The sequence below is a fragment of the Gobio gobio genome (assembly GCF_949357685.1).
Source record: "Gobio gobio genome assembly, chromosome: 11".
Taxonomy (NCBI): Eukaryota; Metazoa; Chordata; class Actinopteri; order Cypriniformes; family Gobionidae; genus Gobio; species Gobio gobio.
The window spans coordinates 35,809,373-35,833,673 of NC_137104.1; the positions used below are offsets into that span (position 1 = coordinate 35,809,373).

The 24,301-nt window shown below is 42.7% G+C and overlaps 1 protein-coding gene across 3 annotated transcripts in view; it reads right to left on the minus strand.

Moving 5' to 3' along the window:
- The window catches only part of pals2b (protein associated with LIN7 2, MAGUK p55 family member b), a 53,878-nt gene that overhangs the window by 25,032 nt on the left and 4,545 nt on the right, over positions 1-24,301 (minus strand). Inside the window, exons 2-3 of one of the 3 annotated variants that reach the window (XM_079829592.1) lie at positions 23,785-23,861; positions 23,652-23,685 (exon numbers count right to left, since the gene is read on the minus strand). In XM_079829592.1, the coding sequence (XP_079685718.1) occupies positions 23,652-23,661 (10 nt within the window). In that variant the 5' untranslated portion in view covers positions 23,662-23,685; positions 23,785-23,861. Of the gene's footprint in view, positions 1-7,888; positions 7,959-23,651; positions 23,686-23,784; positions 23,862-24,301 lie in introns of those variants that run through there. The other 2 variants (XM_079829593.1, XM_079829591.1) reach the window with 2 other exon arrangements.

Sequence of the window (24,301 nt, forward strand, 5' to 3'; positions counted from 1 at the left end):
AAATTAAATAAAATTAGATATTAACCTACATTTCTGACAAATTACCAGGGTCACAGGTGTTACCACAGTAAACGCATGATGAATTCGAAATGCGAATTGTTGTTTGAAAATTATTTTGAATCGGCTCAGCTGATTTGCACGTTAGTGTTGTTTATTAAGTCAGCGCTGTTTAACTGGATTTAAATTAAATCAAATCACAGAGAGATTCGGTACCGGAGACCTCAGCGCTGAACTCGAACACTTCTCACGGGCTTCGAAGGCTGTTTAGTGGGCGCGTGATGGAGACACTCAGCAGGTAAACACATTTGTTCAGAGTCAGAGCTCGCGAGTTGCGCAGAGCACAAGCAGCGGTTTCGTTCCGCTTTGGGCGCTGTTTCCCTGGCCTAAAGTCTAGTACTGCTACCTTGCGGTGACATCGTGAAACTGCATGACTTGTAAATGATCCGTGGCGGGCCACATATAATAGGCTACATTTTAATAGACACGCTGCGGGCCGTTTGAAATTCATCCCCGGGCCGCATTTGACCCGCGGGCCGGACTTTGGACACCCCTGTCTTAAGCCAAGCATTCACAGAATGCTACATCTCATAACCTTGTACTCTAGGTGTATCAGATAAAATGCACATGATTATTTTCTGCTTGAAATGTTATGAACATCAGCTACGTTAATTATTTTCCATGTGCTTTTCTGTTTCTACCTCGAGATGCCCTGTGAAGAGATGATGCCAACCCCAGCCAGGACTTCAGTTGAAGCAAACTCTGAATCAACATGCACCACTGCCAAATGTTCTATGTATTGTAATCATGATCACAACTTTTAATAACTGCTGTAATGAGATATGAGTTGCTATACAACTATATGTGAATTGAATATTAACCTCGTACGTAGCCAAGACGTTCCCTTTCATTCAGTCACTCCGAGTAACGTCAGTCACTGACGAACGGGGGTCCCAATCTAATAACGCCACTCGGCTGTCGTCCAGTGCCCTGCGTAAGTGTGACCTCCCAGTAGTAAGACTAGTACGGACGAAGGACTCCAACTTATCACAGGAATACCATGGTACACTGGGAAGCATTATTCCACGTGGAAACATGCACCAAGTGCCTACCCGTAGAGAGGCTACATACGGAAGAACTCTGGGGAAACCAGCCAAAGGTGGAAAACTTTTACCCCCAGGGATGGCAAGCTTGCCAAGGGAAGACACATGCTCAAGGAGGCTTACAGTGGAAATACACATGTGGAGGTCACCCAGCGAGGGAACCATGCACATGGGGCACCTAGCCAGACACGAGGGCTGACCGAACAGGCATGCACTCTGGTGTCAGCAACAACAGTGGTGGAGGAACTCAGGGCTTCAGGGGTAGCACACCTGTCCCAAAATATCGCAGTCCGTGGAGTGAAATGGCGAGCAAGCGAAGACACCTGAGCCTGTCCAGCTACCGGCCACTACTTGAGGTGAGTACATGAGAGAACATTGGCTCCACTCGGAGGTTATAGTACCTGGCAAATGTGTTGGGTGTCGCCCAGCCTGCAGCTCTGCAGATGTCTGTTAGCGAGGCACCATGCGCTAGAGCCCAGCAGGAGGCCACACTCCTAGTGGAGTGTGCCCTCACCCCAAGGGGGCATGGACGGCCCTGCGTCTGGTAAGCCAAAACAATGGCGTCCACTATCCAGTGAGACAACCTTTGCTTGGAGAGAGCTCTTCCCTTCAGCTTCCCACCATAACAGACAAAGAGCTGGTCTGAGGTCTTGAAACACTGCGTCCTGTCTATGTAAGCGCGGAGGGCCCGTACTGGACAGAGCAGTGCCAAGGTTGGGTTTGCCTCCTCCAAAGGCAGCGCTTGCAGGTTCACCACCTGTTCCCTGAACAGAATGGTGGGAACCTTGGGCATATATCCAGGCCGGGGTCTCAGGATGACGTGAGAGTCGGTCAGCCCGAATTCCAGGCACGCTTCGTCAACTAAAAATGCCTGCAGGTCCCCTACCCTCTTAACAGATGCCAGTGCGATCAGAAGTGCTGTCTTCATTGACAGGAACTTAAGCTCAACTGATCGCAAAGGCTCGAAGGGGACTCTCTGCAGAGCGGATAAGACCACTGCGAGATCCCAAGAGGGTACGAGGGGAGAGCGAGGTGGATTTAGTCTGATGACCAGGTTGTGCTTACTTACCGTTTTTGTCTCTACAAGGTTGTGGTAGGCTGAGATAGTGGCCACATAGACTTTCAGGGTGGAAGGAGACAGCCTTCGTTCCAACCCTTCTTGTAGAAACAAGAGCACAGACTCCATCTCCAGGGGTCTTCTCGGCGAGAAGAGCAACAGGTGACAAAGAGGTTCCACTTCAACGCATAGGTGTGTCGAGTAGACAAGGCCCTAGCCGAAGTGATGGTAGCCTGCACCTGAGGTGGTAGGGTGGTAGGGTGACGTCCCATCCAGGAGCCACACGTGGAGGTTCTAGAGATCGGGATGCGGGTGCCATAGGGTGCCCGGTCTCTCAGAAAGGAGGTTCGACCAGGGAGGAGCTATCGCAAGGAGCATGAGTTCGGAGAACCAGGTCCGGCCGGGCCAATACGGGGCGACCAAAAGTACCTGCTCCTTATCCTCCCTGATCTTGCACAGTGTCTGTGCAAGAAGGCTCACTAGGGGGAACGCATACTTGCGGAGGCTCCGCAGCCAGCTGTGCGCCAGTGCGTCCGTCCCGAGGGGTTCCCTCGGTCAGGGAGTAAAACAGGCGGCAATGGGAAGAGTCGTGGGAGGCAAACAGGTCTACCTGTGAGTCGCTGAACTGTTCCCAAATCAGCTGAACCATCTGGGGATGGAGTCTCCACTAACCCGGGAGTGTCTGAAGCCGTGAGAGCTTGTCGGCTGCACAGTTCAGATCTCCCGGAACGTGAATGGCACAAAGCGACCTCAGATGCTTCTGACTCCATATGAGGAGGTGGCGGACGAGTTGCAACATCTGGCGGGAGCGTGACCACCTTGATAGTTGATGTAAGCTACTGTGGCCGTGTTGTCTGAGCGGACTAGGACTTAATTTCGGCTGGAGGGACGGTCTCGATCGCACCCTCGCTCTCGGTTCAGAACCGAGCGGTTTCCCTCAGGTCCGGTGCACGCATTCCTCTCAAACACTTTCAGAGGATGCTGGGTCTCATGGCCTCGGCGGCGCCAGTTCTCAGACTAGGTCTGTTGCACATGCGCCCCCTACAGCACTGGCTGAATCGCCGCGTTCCAGCTCACGCATGGCTCTCGGGCCGATTGCAAATCAAGGTAGACCACAGCTGTGTGTTGGCTCTGGCTCTTTGGAAAAATCCCGTCTGGTACCAGACGGGCGTGAGTTTGGGCACTGTTACGAAGTGGAAAGTTATTTCGACAGATGCATTCAACCTAGGTTGGGGAGCCCTTCACGAGGGCAGGCCAGTCTCCGGTCTCTGGTCAGACTCGGAGAGGAGCCTTTACATAAACTGTCGCGAGATGAAAGCAGTCACGCTATCGCTAAGAGCTTTCCTTCCGTACAAAAAGCACCACCATGTCCTGGTCCGAACGGACAGCAGGTCGGTGGTAGCCTATATAAATTGCCAAGGCGGTCTGAAATCTATCGATCTGCACACAATGGCGGAAGAAGTCCAAATATGGGCAAAGCACAATCGGAGCTCGCTGAGAGCGACTCATGTGCCAGGCATTCTGAATTTGGGTCCGGACATGCTGTCCAGGGGCAAAGTGTCCCCTGCAGAGTGGTCTCTTCACCCACATGCAATTCAGACAATTGGGGCAGGTTTGGAGAGGCAAAAGTGGATCTTTTCGCCTCACAAGACTATGCTCAATGCCAAATATATTTCTCCAAGCACAAGGATGCGTTGGCCCACGAATGGCCCAACCTTCCTCTTTATGCTTTTCCCCCAATCTCAATGTTACCTCAGGTCATAGAGAGGATCAGGGAGAGCAAATGAGCTGTGCTTTTAATAGCCCCGCTTTGGAGAAATCAACCTTGGTTCTCACTACTGAGTCAGATGTCAGATACAGATTCGTGGCCGATCCCGCTGAGGAGAGACCTCCTCATGCAGGCGGAACGGCAGATCTGGCATCCCCGTCCCGATCTATGGGCGCTTCATGTCTGGCCCATCAACGGGAACATGAGAACCTCTCTGAAAATGTATTGAATACTATTACTGAAGCTAGAGCCCCCGCGACCAGGCGGCTCTATTCAGGCAAATGGTCAGTTTTTTCGGACTGGTGTAAAGCGCGAAGTCTGACCCCACATGATTGTGAAGTGTCAGAAGTGCTTAAATTTTTAAAAGAGCTTCTGGACGCGGGTCGTTCCCCCTCCACGCTCAAATTTATGTGGCTGCTATAGCAGCGTATCACATTCAAGTGAACGGACTGTCACTAGGAAAGAACGATCTCATTGTTCGCTTCTTTAAAGGGGCTAGAAGGCTTCACCCACCTCGCCCCCCTTCAGTCCCTATATGGGACCTGTCCAGGGTCCTGGATGCCATGAAGAGCTCTGCATTTGAGCCTCTGCATTCGGTGAGCTTAAAGCTCCTGTCACTAAAGACCGCTTTTCTGCTGGCGATCGCGTCAGTTAAGCGAGTGGGTGATCTGCACGCGCTCTCTGTGAGCGCCTCGTGTCTGGAGTTTGGGCCAAACGACTCCAAAGTCGTCCTCAAACCAAGACATGGATATGTACCTAAAGTGCTTTCAACTCCGTTCAGAGCACAGGTAATTTCACTCTCAGCACTTTCATCACCGATAAATGAAGAAGATGCTAATTTGCTCTGTCCTGTCAGAGCGCTGAGAATATACATAGAGCGTTCCGCTGCTTACAGGCAAACTGAACAGCTCTTTGTATGCTTTGGCGGCCGCACCCGAGGGTGCGCGGTTACAAAGCAGACCTTGTCACGTTGGATAGTGGATGCTATCTCATGGCCTATGAGTCTAAAGATCTCAGCTGCCCTTTAGGCATCAAAGCCCATTCTACTAGAGGCATGGCCTCTTCGTGGGCTTGGTCTACTGGCATTTCTCTGAATGATATCTGTGCGGCGGCAGGCTGGGCCTCCCCGTCCACTTTTATCAGATTCTATAATTTAGATGTTCCGGCCTTACAAGCTGGGCTTCTTGCTGTGTAAACAGATTTAACCCCTTAAGGCTCGAAAAGTCCGGTCTGGGTTAAATATTGTATAAGTCATAAGCACATTCCTTATACGGCTCGAATCATCTGGCCATTCATTATTCCTGGCCCGACTATGTCTGGTCTATACATTATATTATTACACGTATATCGTGTTCATTCTCATTAAGGGCCCGACTCAGGTCTGGCTCATTTTGGGACTTCTTGATATCATATTACGGGCCCACCTAGGTTGGCCTGGGTTTGGTGTCGTTGGCTTTAGAGCCGTTAAGCAAGCACGGCGTTTTGCATTGGTCCCCCATAAGCATTTTAGCAAAACGCAGTACGAGAGTACTCTCGTAAGGGAACGCTTCGGTTACTAACGTAACCTCGGTTCCCTAAGATGAGGGAACGAGTATTGCGTTTTGCTTGCCGTGCTTGCTTACTTGCTCAGGAGTCGCTTCAGTCGATTAACCTGACTAACCTTGCGAGACGGGGTCTTATATACCCTTGGCTATGCAAATTCTGTTGCCCCTTGTGGCGGGAATTTAGAAGGACCTGATTGGTCCGTCCCGCCCCGCGGTCTTGCCATAGGTTGCTGCAGTTGCAGCGGCACAGCCAATCAGCACGCAGCTGCTTCCTGCTGAGAGTTGTGCAGCTGCACTGCGTGTACATGGTATTTTTGGATAAAAATTTTGCTTCAATATCTCGAGGAAAGGAATTACCCCATAAGCGTTTTAGCAAAACGCAATACTCGTTCCCTCATCTTAGGGAACCGAGGTTACGTTAGTAACCGAAGCGTTCTCTCGCCCCCTACAGTGCAATTCGGCTAGGTATACATCCTCGCTAAAATATCAAGGTGAAAGTCATCATAGCTTGCGTAGTATAGACCCAGCTCCCAACCCAACTTTATAGATTAACGGCGATATTTTTTTTATCGCCCGATAAGAGTCTCACGTTAACGCAGCAAGTTAACGCCCATAACGGCCCACCACTAATATATATATATATATATATATATATATATATATATATATATATATATATATATATATATATATATATATTAGGGGTGTAATAAATATTTATTTATTTAACATTTCATTATTTATTATTAAGTAATTTTAAAGTATTTTTATTAAGTATTTATTACCTAAGTATTTATTATTAAAATTATACTTTTTTTTTTTTTTAAACGTGTACTCCTACTGATGTTAAGACCACTCTCACAGTCATTGACAAATCTCCCTCAACATCCACACACACAACCATTTTGCAAGGCCAAGCACTCAGTGAGTCACGTGACTACACAGGTCATAGCCTGCAGTAGCGTAATCCATCTGTGACAGTAGAACAGAACAGAGCACTTATATATGCTTGCACATTTACTCTCCATCAGGAAACAGTAGTCGAGGCCAACAGATCAATATTTAACATCAGTTCAGTGGTTCAATTACACTCACTTAATTCAGGTCAGACACCACTGTTGCAGTCCAGAAACAACCATCAGCAAACTTTGACATTGAGCCACTGTTTATTTTCTATTGCAAATATGTCACAGAGAAATGTACCCTGGGGCGTCCCTTATTTGGCTGTACATAATGGATGAACTGACAGAGTAATAAACAATTGAGGGGGAAATAAAACACAAATGAAGTCTCACACACACCTATAAATGAGAACATGCAATTAACATTTAACATATGTGTGTGCACACACACCCTTTAATAAAAACGTCCTCTCATATCTGTCAAATTCTGTAAGCTGTGTTTTAATTTGGTTTATTTTAAAGACCTAATTAGAAACATTAGCACTCAGTTTGACAGTTAAATTGCACTTTTGGCATGTACTGTTATTACACTCCCAAAGATTTAATTACACACCTGATTTACTGTAAATTCCATGCAAACAGTGAGCGCTAAATGTCACAAGAAAATGCTTGAGTAACACACACTCACTGGCCTCAAAATAGCATGTTTTATCAAAATATATTCTTTGTTATTTGACCAAATCATATGTTTGGAATAATGTAGGAAAAGTCAATAATCTTGCATATAACATCAAATGAATGATATTCCCAATTAAATCCCCAATGAAACAATACAAAGTTGGGGGAGAAAAAAAAAAACCCTCAGAAAAAAATATTTCGCATAAGTCTGTATTTCTTAAATTTTAGTCCATGAAGGACTGGCTGATAAAAAAATAGACTTAATTAATTAAAATAATTAAAATAATATATTACATTATTGTTGATTAATATAATAATAATATTCAGATCACATAAGAGTGCATATGAGTTCAGATCAACTTCTCATTGCAAACAGTGACTCATTTAGGTTAATTAAAATCAGGCTATTTCCCCAAAATAATAATAATAATAATAATAATAATAATAATAATAATAATAATAATAATAATAATAATAATAATAATACATTTACAACTAATTAATGTTTCTGTGCTGACTGAATCTTGTGTGTAACTTTTACATAGCATTTTTCTCCTTCTACGTCTCAAGTTTTGCAAGAGATCCTCTCTCACCCTCTCTTTCAAGTTCTGCATGATTTTCCTTAAAAAACATAAATGAACACAAATAAAACAGCATCTGTCAAACCATTGATACAAGCTACACTCGCTATGGCATGCTTTGACACAACCTGGCAACCCACACTTTCTCTTTTGGTTTGTTCAGAATATTTCACAACCCTCTTCTAAAAGGCAAGAAATACCATTCATATTTGAACAATATAACTACAGAAGATATGAAGAAAAAAAATCCTCTCTAACCTCCGGATGTCTCTGCGCTCTCAGCAAGTTCAGACGCCCCCTCCCCAGTTTCTCCAATGTCCCCGGCATCCGAGTTAGAACCTGCTCCATTTGTGAACGTTTCGCCCAAAGTAAGAATCATTCCTGACCTTTGCTCTGTACCAAAACTGCACAACTGCTGACTTCTGCCAATGGAAACAAAGTGACTGATAAAATAAAAACCTAGACAGAAACTCCTCTGACTCTCTAAAAAAGCAGGCAGGAGGTAGAAGAGGAGTGAAAAAAGGACAGAAAAAGAGGCATCCAAACAAAGAAAGGAGAGAAAGCCTTCCAGGCGTCTGCCAAACACAGATGTGGACACACATAAATATACACATACACAGATCCTCTTAGTGCTTGACTTAAACACACACATACAGTCCTCCCTCCAAACATCTAATCCCGCAATCCTCTCCTGCTGTTTCAGACTCCACCCCTTCACATCAGAGACAGCCCATCGCCCAGTTAAGCCCCCCAGTGGATCTTACATAAGTGTCCTTATATAAGCTTAGCTACCAGGGGTCTGTGGGGCCAACGCTAGATTCACCCACCCTCATTGAACATGTCTCCCGCTGATTTCTCAGACTCAATCCTGGTCATAAATGGGCTTTCGCAGGAAATGCATGGGTGAAACTGTGAACTTGCAATTCTGTGGTTTCCATTATAAACAGCAGTACATTCAACACTTCAACTTCAAGACTGAATGGTCTATATATGAAGGATGTTCACAGTTTCTACTGTCACACTCTGGACAGTTTTGAGTCATGTTTGAGACCAGAGTTTACTCATATTCGGTCAGATACACAAAGCTTTGAATGCATGTATCGATTGTATAATGTGTCATGCTTGAATTGAATCAGCTGGTGTGTTTTAGTGCTGATAATGTTAGTTGGAGTCAAATGCATTAGGTTTCTGGATGTATTAAAAGCAGCTCACTTAGTTTTACTCTGTTTACACAGTGATGCACGCTATAATCTTTAGTTCACAACTTTCATTTCATGACCATCGTACTGAACCAAGAATTTCAACCAATCTGGTCATTTAAGCAATAACCCCCTAATTTTGAAATCATACAATTTCAAAAATACATAATGTATTAGGAATGAGCCTAAAAGAAGTTGGCTTCTTCAGGTGCCATTATCAAATCACTGGCACTTATTAACATTTAAAGGTCCCATGGCATGAAATTTTCATTTTATGAGGTTTTTCAACATTAATATGAGTTCCCCTAGCCTGAATATTGTCCCCAAGTGGATAGAAATGTTGATCGGTGTAAACCCGAGTTCTGGCTGTCTTTCTCTGCCTTTGAGAAAATGACAGGCCAGACGAGCCAATCCTGAAGTCTCCTGGTTTGACGTCCAAGCAGGAACGGTTACCTCCCTTTCCTCCGCCCAGAGAATCTGGCACGCCCATGCAAACGCTCGAGAGATCATTCCTTGTGAACGAGTGAACGCTGGCAGTTTCTCAGTGTTTGGATGTACAAATGAAAACAGAAGTCTTTTTTCAGTTCCTTCTGATCTGTGATCAGTAATTTCTGATGTTGTGGGGTAGACTAGTGTGGGTGCTGGTGGATATTGAGCAGACATAAGTCGTCCGGTCAGAGACGAAGTACACTTTATTGGCTTGATGACTTGTCGTACAAGTAGCAGATGGATGGCAGAATGATACAGAGTAGTTTGGACTGTATTATGAGTAGTATGAGTGGTTCTAAACAACAGAAATAACAATACTCAATTAGTAATGCAAATAATAACAAGAATTAAATCACTTTGTCATTTAAATATCCATTATGTATATAGTTATACATATCGATCGTATAGGCTAGATTAGCACACGTGAAATTAGCATCACATTGGTCTGCCACGTGAGCTCGGGATAATCAACACCTCTGGCGTAAATAATGTGCATAAGATCACTTATAAAGTACATAATAACGTACAGATGCTCAATGTGACTCAAAGTATCTCAAAACATTAATATTTAACTGTCTCTGTATGCTTTCACTAGCGTTGCATATGATGCAATAGGTAAACAATGATATGGTGAACATCCGCGATTACAACTAAATAACCTCAATACAATCAAATGTATATTTTAACTATGGCTCTTTACAGATAATGAATAACATAAACAAAGTCACTCACTTGTATATGAACGCACTCTGAAACAACAACAACAGCGGCAGCGAATTCTCTATTCGTACTCTCCGAACTGCGTTCTGTCAATACTGAACTCTTAAAGGGGAAGTGCGTCATTTCACGTAAGGTATCTGAAAGTCCACAAGGGGGCACTAATGTATCTACCTATGTATTCAAAGCCTTTTCTACAGCCGCCCCCACATTTCTGTGTAAATGTGAATTCAGAAAAGGCACTATCACAGAAGGGATAGTACGAAGGGATACTCAGTCTGGTAGGGCTGGGAGGCTGATAAGACGGGTGATAGGACGAAGATAAGTTTTCTTCTTGACTTCCACCTCTGCAGTTCTTGCTCTCCCGTCTTCTCCAGGAAATACTTTAGTTACATGTCCAACTGGCCATAGAGCTCTGGGTAACTGATGATCAACAATCATGACAACTGTACCAGGCTGTAAGTTCTCAGTCTCTCTGTGCCACTTCTGGCGGACTTGTAGTTCTGGGAGATAGTTACGGAGAAAGCGTATCCAGAAGTGGTCTGCTAAAAGCTGGCTATGTCTCCACCTACGTTTGCTCAGCAACTCTGACTCGGGGTATACTACTTGAGGCAAGGATGAGTCAGGCCGCCCCATGAGTAACATGTTGGGAGTAACGGGGTCAGGGTCTGCTACGTCTGAGGATGTATATCCTAGTGGCTTTGCATTGAGAATTCCTTCAATTTCTACGAGCACAGTACGTAGGACTTCTTCCGTGACAATCTGATCCCCTATAGTAGAACAGAGGGCTGACTTCAGGGATCTTATCTCTCTTTCCCAACAGCCTCCGAAGTGTGCAGCGCCTGGGGGGTTGAACTTGAAAGTGATCTGGTGGCTTGCTAATTGCTCCTGGAGGGACGGATGGAGCTCAGCGAAATCCTCTTGTAATGCTCTCACACCACCGCGGAAGTTTGTACCTTGGTCTGATATGATCTCGAATGGCTTGCCTCTGCGGGAGATGAATCTTCGAAGAGCCATTAAGAATGAATCTGTGTCCATCTGGTAGAGCAGGTCAAGGTATACAGATCTCGTTGTCAGGCACTTAAATATGACCCCCTATCGTTTCTCTTGTCTGCGCCCTATCTTGATGAGGTAAGGGCCGAAACAATCAACTCCAGTGGAGTAGAAAGCTGGTTGGAGCAAGCGAAGTCTCGAAGAAGGTAGATCGGCCATCCTGGGAATGCTGGGCTGACCTCTCCACTGTCTACACCCCAAGCACTTCCTCTGGTGTTGACGAATCGCTTCTCGACCTTTCAATACCCAGTACTTACGACGCATTTCTGCAAACACCCTTTCCGCTCCTGGATGGTGTAAAGTTTCATCAAAGTCCTGGATGATCAGTCTGCTCAGGGGATGCTTAGGCTCCAAAACTATGGGGTGAATAGTGAATTCGTCTAGTTGATCTGTACGTCGGAGACGGCCACCAACTCTGATGAGGTGTGTATTGCTATCATACTCTGGAGCAAGGCACAAGAGACGACTGCTCAGAGGTAGAGGTTTACCAGACTTCAGATGAGTAATCTCTACTGGAAAACTTTGGATCTGTGCTTGATGAAGGAGGGCAAGTTCTGCTTTTCTATAATCCTCAGCTGTTAGAGTGTCAGTACCATTAGGCGCCCCGTGTAAGACTCTGGCTGTTGATGCGAGTAGTTGTTTATAGGACTCAAACTGGCTGCAATCAGGCAAGGCCGGGTTGGTGATAGGAACGGTGAGTCCACAAAATATGCCTTGTTTCAGCTCTGCATCTTCGGTAGGGAGCTGTATGGGGGGACTCTGTGGCCACTGATCTGGGGGTAGGAGGAGAAAAGATGGTCCCTGACTCCATCGACTCTGCTTTGCTAACTCAGCTAACGTCTTACCCCTCGTGATGTCGTCGGCTGAATTAGACTTAGAATCAACGTAACGCCAATCTTTGGGGTCTGTCATCTCCTGTATCTCTGCTACCCTCGTGCCAATGAAAACTTTAAATCGACAGGATTCAGCTTGGATCCATGCCAGCACGGTAGTGGAGTCGGACCAAAGCGTGACTTGAAACAGAGGGATACTGAGTTCTGCCTTCAACAACTTGGCGAGTTGGGCTCCAGTCAGAGCGGCACACAACTCAAGGCGAGGGATAGACTGTTGTTTCTTAGGGGAAACTCTGGAACGGGCAGTCAAGAAAGCTATCTCTACATCACCTTGAGGGCTGAGGGTGCGGAGGTAGGCTACTGAGCCATAGGCTCGCTCAGACGCATCACAGAATATGTGTATGTCTCTGATACTCTGAGGGTTATCCAACTCTGACGTGATGTAACATCTGGGAAGGGAGATGTGCTGAAGGTTTGGTAACTCTTGCTCCCATGTTAGCCAAGCTTGGAGCAACTCTTCTGGAAGGTGAGGGTCATCCCAATCCCTTTTCTTGTCCCAAAGACGTTGGACCAGGACTTTTGCTCTCGTGGTATACGGAATGATGTACCCCAAGGGGTCATACTGACTGGCTAGAACCTTGTATATATGGCGCATAGTAGGGGCAGAGCTTGCAATGGACCGATATTTGTAGGCCAGAGTATCTGAGTTACATTGCCATTGTAGGCCAAGAGCGGACTCCTGAGCGTCTGGTTTTACCTGTGTCAGCAACAACATCAAGCTACTTGATTTGGCTTCTGCTGGTATATGGTTGAGTACTTGTGGGATGTTACTGGCCCATTGTCTCAGATCAAATCCTCCTGTGGCGAGGAGATCTCGTAACTTGGATGCCAGTGCACTGGCCTCTTCTTGGGAGCTGAAACTCTGAAGGAAGTTATCTACATAGAATGACTTCTCTATACTGTATCTGACATCTTCGCTTGGGTGACTATGGTCGATGACATGCTTCTGGAGCGCGAAGGTCGCACAGCATGGGCTGCACGTCGTCCCAAAGGGGAGAACTTGCCACTCATATACTTGCGGGGACTTCTCTCTGTTTAGGTCCCTCCAGAGGAATCGTAACAGTGGTCGGTCTTCAGGTAGCAAGCGCACCTGATGAAACATGCCTCTAATATCACTACTCACTGCGACAGCATGTTCACGGAACCTCAGGAGTACAGACAACAGGGAAGGGCCCAGTGTGGGACCAGGGAGAAGCAATTGGTTGAGATTCTTCCCTCCATGTTGGAACGAACAATTGAATACAACCCTTTTCTTGCCATTATGTTGTGTCATGTGGTGAGGGATGTACCACGCCTCCTCAGCTTGATCCACTTGGTCGGGAGGTATCAATTGTGCATATCCTGCCTCCTTCAACTTGTTCATCTCCACTTGATAAGCGTCTGCTTGTGCTGGATCCCTGGCTAATCGCCGCTCTATTCCTCGGAGACAAGGCAGAGTGGTATCTGCTGAGGCTTGCAGAAGAGGCATATCTTTCACTCTTAATAAGGGTGTGGCATACCTGGCTACTCCATCTACTGGAACTCTGATAGTCTTGGACTCGAGCAGTGAAATTGCTTCTTGATCTTGCTTTGAGCGGGTAATGAGTTTCTCACTGCGGTAAGGGAGCACGTCTAATTGCCACAATCTCTCAACTTGTCTGTACAGGTCAGTATATGAGCCTGAAGTAGCTGTGAAGAGGCACTGTTGGCTAGGAAGGTGATGTTTGATCTCTTGAGTTGGACCTTGAAGTGTCCAACCTAGTCGGGTCTTGATGGCAGCAGGACCATTTGGCGGGCCTAGACGAACTGGCTCGACTGGAGTGATAAGAGCAGGGTAATCCGATCCTATAAGGAGGAGTGGTTGGACGGATTGAACATGTGGCAACTGTAGACCTTGTAGATGGTGGAATTTACGTTGCAACTCCTCTACTGGGTATGTATGCTCGGCTAATCCCAGAGTCTCTGCTGTAAAGGGTTGATGGATCCTGAATGAGGTCTTAGGTTGGGAAGCTGGCGATACTGTGAAGGTCACTGATGCACCTCGCAGCTTGTGGAGGTCTTGTCTTACTGTGCGTAATACGAGCTCTTCTGGCCGACCAGTCAATTTGAGTTGCTGTGCTGCAGAATGAAGGAGGATGGTACGTTCGGAACCATCGTCTAAGAGGGCGTAAGTCTCTAGACAGTGATTTCCATTTCTCAATAGCACTTTACAGATCTTCAACAAGACACGCCGGCTGTCAGTGGGACGATCTAGGTACAATGTCTCTGTGGTCGTGTTCACCAAACAACTTTCTGAAGGTCCGATCGTAGGTTTCTCAGGTGTCTTCACAAAGCCTCTATCATTAACCTTGTGAAGGACGTTAAGGTGTCGGCGATTACAACTCTTGCAAAGTGTCTTGAGGTTACATTGTGCGGCTTGATGTGCTCGTCCACAACGCCAACATCTCTTGTGTGATTGGATCCACTGCACTTTCTGATCTCTATTCAGTCTCTGGAAACTAGCACACCCATTCAGGTAGTGGTCTTGAGCATCGCAATATGGGCAGAACACCTTCCTGTCTCTGGGCTTGGGGTCGGGAACTTGAACTGGCGGATCACTACTTTCTTTCTCTGTTCCAAGGAAGATACTTGTGGCCTTGACTGGCTGTCTCAAGTCTCTCTGAGGTCCCCTCTTGTGAATGGGTACAGGTTTACTTGCTAGTGGATAGAACCTGGTGCTATCTTCTTGAACTTGCAGCTCAAACTCTAACCATGCTGATAGATCTAGCAAGGTTGGAATGGGAACTTGTTGGGGATGGACAGACCGTCGAAAGCTAGTCTGGAGATCATGCGGAAGCTTACACAACAGTCTTGATACATGGGAACCGCACTCAAGTTCCATGTAGCCTTTATTTCCCAGTTGCTGAAGCATACTCACTAGTGAGCGAACTTTCAATGCAAACATCCTGAAGGCTCGCACGTCTCCATGACTGACATTCGGACCGTCCATAAGCTCAGCTATTCTCTGAAGGGCCAACTGGTGGGGTTGTCCGTACTGTTGGTTAAGTGCCTCCATAGTCTCCGAGAAGGGGAATAATGAGTTGCAATAAGAGTCAGCAATCAGCAACGCTTCCTCTAACTTCAGGTGATCGACGAGAATCTGGTATTTGAATCTCTCTGTAGCATCTGCTGGCAGGATGTTCTCCAGGGCTATGCGCAGCCGGGAAAACTCTCTAGGATCTGGCTTAACAAAGTTTGGGATGGTGGGAGCTGGTCCCCTATAGGTAGTCTCTTGACTGGGAGGTATACGTAATCTGTTGGAGCTGTAGCCACTTCTGCTATCCTCGACTCTGTCATGAGATGTCTGAGGGAAAGACTGACATGGTGTGGGTCGAGCGCTAGTAAGCTGTGATGTCATCTCCAGCTGCTGAAGTCTCCTTTCTAAGTCATGCAGACGATCTTGTCTATATGCTTCTGCCGTGTTGTCACTCATTCTCTGATGTAGCTTGAATCTAGGCAGAGGGATGGGCCTAGCATCTGTAGTGATCTGCTGAGTATGGACACGGGGTTGAGGAACAGGGGAAGATGTGCTCTGTGGATGGTGACTGGATCTATCACTCACTGCAAGTAGGCTCAACTGTACTTCCAAGGCCGCATTCCGCTCCTCCAGTTTCCTTATTTGTTCAGAGGAATGACGTCGCAGTTCATCAGTCTCTTTACGTAACTGCTGGAACTCTACTAGAACTTCTGACGACAGCACTGGGACTGAGGAAGTATGTGCTCGCTGTTGTTCGTACTCACTACTGGGACTCCACTCTATCAGAGGCTGCTTGGACTGCATACTTGCGCTATACTCAATGGAGGTGTGGGCTAACTTAGGTGCAGCTGCTCCTAACAGTTCTGAATCATCACTCATCTCAGGGGAAGAATCTTCTCTCTGTCTTGACTGGAACCTCTGTTGATGATCAGTGAGTTCGAAGTCCGACAGGTAGCTAGGGAGTCGCACCGATCGTCTAGGTCTGACGGTGGGCTCAGGATGGGTGTATCTTGTATCTGTATCACTCTGATCCATCATTCTTATGACAGCTCCTCAAATCCGGCTCGAAGGACCATTTGTGGGGTAGACTAGTGTGGGTGCTGGTGGATATTGAGCAGACATAAGTCGTCCGGTCAGAGACGAAGTACACTTTATTGGCTTGATGACTTGTCGTACAAGTAGCAGATGGATGGCAGAATGATACAGAGTAGTTTGGACTGTATTATGAGTAGTATGAGTGGTTCTAAACAACAGAAATAACAATACTCAATTAGTAATGCAAATAATAACAAGAATTAAATCACTTTGTCATTTAAATATCCATTATGTATATAGTTATACATATATAGCGATCGTATAGGCTAGATTAGCACACGTGAAATTAGCATCACATTGGTCTGCCACGTGAGCTTGGGATAATCAACACCTCTGGCGTAAATAATGTGCATAAGATCACTTATAAAGTACATAATAACGTACAGATGCTCAATGTGACTCAAAGTATCTCAAAACATTAATATTTAACTGTCTCTGTATGCTTTCACTAGCGTTGCATATGATGCAATAGGTAAACAATGATATGGTGAACATCCGCGATTACAACTAAATAACCTCAATACAATCAAATGTATATTTTAACTATGGCTCTTTACAGATAATGAATAACATAAACAAAGTCACTCACTTGTATATGAACGCACTCTGAAACAACAACAACAGCGGCAGCGAATTCTCTATTCGTACTCTCCGAACTGCGTTCTGTCAATACTGAACTCTTAAAGGGGAAGTGCGTCATTTCACGTAAGGTATCTGAAAGTCCACAAGGGGGCACTAATGTATCTACCTATGTATTCAAAGCCTTTTCTACAGATGTGTAGCTAATTATTTATTATTTGTGCACACACTGCGGCTTCTCTCTCTCCAGACAGAACGGTGTTTTCTATCTTGTGAGTCAGTGTTTTTGTACGTCCTCGTCGCGTCTATCGGTTCTAAAATGTGCATACAGTCATGAGTTTTTGCTCAACATCAGCCTCACACACGCCGAAGCTCGGGCTGCACTAGCCGTTGGCCTTCAACATCCCCGACCCCCAGTACTGCATCTGGGCCACAGCGGAGGCACCAAACGCGGCGTGAGATTAAGCAGAAGGGGGGTAAGCGTGAGCATATTCGGGCTAGCCAGCCTAGCCCCACAATAAACTGGATTACATTCGATTACTGCTGTTGTGTCTTTGTTTGCGCTGTGCACTCAACGCGCGTCACTGACACTTTTATTTTATTTTGAAAATAATGCTATTATCAACACTTACTTTTAACTCGTTCATCTCGACAGCTGTAATGGTACTTTGCATGTGTTACAAAGTTGGTAATAATGATGAAGACGGACTCGGTGTGACTGGGACTCGTGTTTATTCAGAACTCTCAGATACAAACACAATAAACTCGCGCTGACCGACAGCGCTCTCATAACTCAGTAGTTACTATAAATAACTTTGTTAGCAATCGCTGATCTCCGTCTCTGGTACGTTAGTGATGTCCGGTTCGCGAACGATCTTTCTTTTGAACCGGTTCTTTTTAGTGAACCGAATCAATTCACCAAATCGGACTGAATTGTTCTAAACGGTTCGCGTCTCCAGTCAGCGCTGATCCATAATTTACTAAAGTTACTAACTTTCTGACATGAGTGACAGTCCCTCCGACTAGAAATAGACTAATAACCTGAAGTATATGCTGTAACTACAACAGTTCAGACATGCTGAGAACTGATGTGAAGTGAACTCAGGTCCATCCGTCTCTCTGGCAGCAGCTCGTGCCTGCTCGTGCCTCATAGACCAAGTTAAACCACGCCCCCTCCGCTCATTTAAAATACAAAGATGTCAGCCAATCACAACAGTGGGCGTTTTTACTGAAGTCTCACAGTAGACACGCCTCTTGAAGCAGGGCACTCAGCCACAGGGCAAACAGCAGTATAGAAAAAATGCCTTTTATTTCTTTCTAAATTATGACATTTTATGATGTAAAAGTCATACTAACAATATAAGTACACCTCAGGAAACATTATAAAATAATAGAAAAATGCCATGCCATGGGACCTTTAAATGTAAATATTTAGCTACTATATCTGAAATGTATAAAAATTCAATACTGTTCAAATGTTTGGGGTTGGAAGGATTTGTTGATGTTTCTTATGCTCGCCGATAATATTGTGAAATATTATTACTTTTTCTAATTTTCTATATTTTTATATTCTATTTTAGTAAATGTAATTTATTCATGTGTATCACTTTTTTAAATGTAATGCATCCTTGCTAAACGTTTTTAATAAAAGAATGTTTATCAAATACTAATTTTAAATAAATATTATTATTTTATGTGCATACTTTTTGAGTGCTTTGGAGAAAAATCTGGAAACACTGGACATTAAGTTCCCAAATTATCTAACCACTGGTATTCAATTCGAGTTCCAAAAGGCTTGACATTAACTTACATAAAGGTACTAGCCAGCATTTTCACTGGCCACAATTTTAACAGCTGCCGGGGAAAACTGCGACATAAATATTTTTAATATCATCTCATAATTTGGCAGCAGAAATATTTGGCTACTTTCACTTTTAGACCTGACGCACAAATCCATTATACTGTTACACATGCGTTTTCTTTTTCAACCGTTAACATTCACTTACTCACCAAGACTGGCGTTTTGACATTATTTTGTGTGTATTTTACTGTTTAAGCGCAATAAGCAGCAGAAAAGAAAGCGAAAAAGCGCAGGTACGTGTATCTATTCAGGCAAATGTGTCGAAAAATCTATATTTCTGACAACACTACATTGCACAGTTTACCATTTCAGATGGCCTTTCAAAAGACTACAATTGACCCTTTTCACATTTCTGGGTTTCTCAGAAGCGGAAGTCATCATAGTTGGGTAAACTTCTATAGCGGTAATGAAATATTTTTTTTTGTGTTCCAATTTGCCCAAATAGCAAAAGAAAACTCTACAACAATGTTTTCACACATTTTAAAAAGAGGAAAAAATACAGAGAGATTGATAACACCAGTCAGAAGAGAGAAATATGTAAATTTTACCGGTCACACCCATAGCCTCTGCTTTAGAAACACCCTCCCAGCAGCATTACATATATATATATACATACATACACTCACCTAAAGGATTATTAGGAACACCTGCTCAATTCTCATTAATGCAATTATCTAATCAACCAATCACATGGCAGTTGCTTCAATGCATTTAGGGGTGTGGTCCTGGTCAGGACCATCTCCTGAACTCCAAACTGAATGTCAGAATGGGAAAGAAAGGTGATTTAAGCAATTTTGAGCGTGGCATGGTTGTTGGTGCCAGACGGGCTGATCTGAGTATTTCGCGATCTGCTCAGTTACTGGGATTTTCATGCACAATCATTTCTAGGGTTTACAAAGAATGGTGTGAAAAGGGAAAAACATCCAGTTTGCGGCAGTCCTGTTGGCGAAAATGCCTTGTTGATGCTAGAGGTCAGAGGAGAATGGGCCGACTGATTCAAGCTGATAGAAGAGCAACTTTGACTGAAATAACCACTCGTTACAACCGAGGTATGCAGCAAAGCATTTGTGAAGCCACAACACGCACAACCTTCAGGCGGATGGGCTACAACAGCAGAAGACCCCACCGGGTACCACTCATCTCCACTACAAATAGGAAAAAGAGGCTACAATTTGCACAAGCTCACGAAAATTGGACAGTTGAAGACTGGAAAAATGTTGCCTGGTCTGATGAGACTCGATTTCTGTTGAAACATTCAGATGGTAGAGTCAGAATTTGGAGTAAACAGAATGAGAACATGGATCCATCATGCCTTGTTACCATTGTGCAGGCTGGTGGTGGTGGTGTAATGGTGTGGGGGATGTTTTCTTGGCACACTTTAGGCCCCTTAGTGCCAGTTGGGCATCGTTTAAATGCCACAGCCTACCTGAGTATTGTTTCTGACCATTCTGACCTGACCATGTCCATCCCTTTATGACCACCATGTACCCATCCTCTGATGGCTACTTCCAGCAGGATAATGCACCATGTCACAAAGCTCGAATCATTTCAAATTGGTTTCTTGAACATGACAATGAGTTCACTGTACTAAAATGGCCCCCACACTCACCAGATCTCAATCCAATAGAGCATCTTTGGGATGTGGTGGAACGGGAGCTTCGTGCCCTGGATGTGCATCCCACAAATCTCCATCAACTGCAAGATGCTATCCTATCAATATGGGCCAACATTTCTAAAGAATGCTTTCAGCACCTTGTTGAATCAATGCCACGTAGAATTAAGGCAGTTCTGAAGGCGAAAGGGGGTCAAACAGAGTATTAGTATGGTGTTCCTAATAATCCTTTAGTGAGTGTGTATGTATGTATATATATATATATATATATATATATATATATATATATATGTATATATGTATGTATATATATATATGTGTATGTATGTATGTATGTATGTATGTATGCATGCATGCATGCATATATATATATATATATATATATATATATATATATATATATATATATATATATATATATATATATATATATATATATATATATATATATATATATATATATATATATATATATATATATATATATATATATATATATATATATATATATATATATATATATATAGTGTGTGTGTGCTGGGCAATCGATTAATCGCAATTGATCGCATCCAAAATTTGTGTTTACATAATATATGTGCGCATGTATAATTATGTATACATAAATACACACCCATTCATGTATTTATTTAAGAAATATTTGCATGTATATACTGTACAGATTTATATAATGCATCTCATATATAACCATACATATTTTATATATAAATATAACAATTTTCGTAAAATATATACATGGAATGTGTGTGTATTTATATATTCATAATAATTATACACAGTACACACACACACACATATATTATGTAAACACAAAATTTTATTTTGGATGCGATTAATCGATTGCCCAGCACATATATATATATATATATATATATATATATATATATATATATATATATATATATATATATATATATATATATATATATATATATATATATAAACCTCAAAATAGTTGCAAATAGTCATAGCTCATCCAAATGGCTGGTCTAAAATTATTGTTTATCTTGTTTTTCAATACTGATAGTCTACTGATAGCGTAGTCTGATCTGAGGTCAGTTTGTAAGAGGCATCCAGCCTCTTGACAGTCACTCATGACAGTCACTCTCTTGCACAGCTGTGCCATAAGAGGATACAATCTGTCCCTAATCCAGCCGCTCCTCCCCCACATCTCCCTCCTTTCCTACCCCCTCTCATGGCATTGCCTTCTGTAAATCTGAGCCGGATTTTAATCTCAATACAACCACAGTGGATTAGGGAATCCATTATGAGCTTGCTGGAGCAAGGCTGAAAAGGCACGTCCGAGCATCAGGTGTGTAAATGACTCATTGGAGAGGTGGGGAAAAAGTTGATGAATAATGCCTGAGGCATTAGATACTTCCAGGAAAGGTCCATATGTTCAGTGCACATGCGCTTTAAATGATGCATTTAAGACGAAAGTGGCAGTGAGTTTAGAAACTGAATTTAGCAGCTTAGCATTATATTAAACATTAGTATTAGCTAGTTAACCGAATAGCAATTTTGGTTAATTACACACTTCTGAACATAAATTTGAGAAAACAATTAAAAAGAAGTATATCAGGAGAGATGGAATTAACAAATGACATCTGACAGAACATGCAAATCATCACTGGCTTTCAAGTACAATCTGCAGTCACAGAAAAAGCCCATTATCTTTGTAAGGTATTATACGAATTAGAGGCTAACTCAGAGTTACACATGGAGAGCCTTTGCAACTGTGTGATGCTCCTATAAGCCTGTAGCAACTGCAGAAAGTAGCTTTAAGCAGCATTTAATGTATGCCTTGTCCCATATATTAAAAGATACTAATTTAATAAAACTCAAGTGAAGGCTCTGATTTCCCAACAACTGTAAGTATATTTAGTGAACATTTGCTCTTGGTTAGCAATAGCTACAAAAAAATATTTAAATCTGTGGAGAAAGACTATGCGGACTTATCTGACGTTCACATAATGGAGTTAAAACATATTTTTCTATACAATGTAAAGCTTTCCAAATTCGCACCGATATTCAGGGTTAAACATATTTGTTACTTGAAATCAAATAAACATTAACTGAAATAAAAAAATATATATTTAAGAAACTTAAAATTATTTTATTATTAAACATTACTTTTTAATGCATAAAAACTATATATTAAAAAAATGGACATGACAAAAACACACAACAAAATTACCAAAACTTCAATTAAAACTAAAATTAACATGGAAAATCTAAAAGTTAATTACTAAAATTATTAATAAAAATAGTATTTCAATGATAGTTAAATAACACTGCTGATATTACAATTTGACCATTTACTACAAGTACTTTTTTTATACCAGCTTGATTTTTTAAGTGCTTCACAATCGCTTTTTGACTTAATGGCCTCTGTTAGGTGGCAAATGTGTGACTCTAATGAACATACTAATCATATACTATTAATAATAATTATGAATTATATCAAAAATTATATCTTATTAATCTCTATCACTGCATGCATGTATGTAAGTATGTATTTATATATATATATATATATATATATATATATATATATATATATATATATATATATATATATATATATATATATATATATATATATATATATGGGTTTTTTTTGTAAAACACCACTTTTGAAGAAAAACTGCATATTATGTAGTGTAAAGTCTGATGTCTGGGAAAAAATAATGGGTCACTAACTTTGTCAGTTCTTTCACTGTTTTTTGAACATTTTTACTGAAATGTGTCCTATGGTGTGACAAAGAAAGAATTAAGAATGTAGGGGCGTCGCACTGAAGGACAATAGAAATGAACACTTTTATAGTGGTTCCAAAAAAGTTAAATATTTGACCAATCTGAGACAAAAACTTACCATGTGCACATATCATGGGCTTCACAGTAACATGACCTTGAATGGGGTCCTTCGACTAATTAAAGTTGTCCGTGGAATTGCCAGATTTAATATCAGGATATGATGTCACACCGGAGGACATGGTTTTCAGTGACAAAATGTATCAAGATCGTACGCTTGTAAAAATATATAGATTAATAAAATTATTGTCATTTACTAAAATTAACATTTGTATGCTTTTCTTTTTATTTTATAAAAATTGTAATTTATTGAACCATGCTTGAGACAGTCACGCCATAGGACAATTTAGAGATTTGGCTCAAAAAAATCCAAATGACAAAGCAGTTTTTATAACAACAGGTCCATGTAAGACAAAGAAATGTTTAACTGCATTTTAAATTACGACAATAATAATTTTTATCTTGTTTGACAGTAAAAATGCCATGTCCAGTCAACAACTCGTATATATACTGTAGCTCTTGTGTTTATATTTCTCAAATACCTACAACTTTTTATAGGCGACCTGAATCACTAATCAAAAGTTATTTTTACAGCAGTTTCACGACTGGCTTATAAAAAGCGCTTGTACTTTCATAGTAAGTTGCAGGCCAGACAAGTACACTCAGTCTTTCTCCTGCTCACTTCACCATCTCTACCTGTGATCATGGTTGCCAAACAATGCGATTCCAGCTGTGAAGACAATGTCACATTCAATAATACTGTTCATATACTTTCAAGTAACATTGGAACAATGAACACACACTCCACATTCACTGACACACGACTCACTTGTGGCCGATGGTGTTCCCGCTCCCTCCCCGTGCTGCTACAAACTTCTCATCCACTGCTCCAGGCAAGTGCCGAATCTATAGAGAGAAAGACCATTTTACACTGATAACGCACACACTTCTCTTCTTGGGTCAGGACGGAGACTGTCACAGCCCTGATCCTGATACAGCGGGGCCATTGTGTGAACTGTTATTTGAGGTCAGGAGGCAGTTGGCTGTTTTTTTTTGTTAAGCAAAATCCACTATGCTTCTTCTCCCTTGATCTCCTCATGTCTAAAAAATGTATTCTTTATAAATGCAATGCATGATGATGATTTATTGGCATGGTATTTGCCATCTGTCCTGTTTAAGACATAAGTATTGAAGATATGATGCTTGAATATATCACACGTATAAATTTAGCTTTAGTCATTCATGTGTTATTGACAGGTGTGAAGAACCATAAAATATGTTCTTTAACAGCCTATATGCAGGACCAACGTCAGGAGGGACAACTCGGAATGGAAAGTCAGAAGACA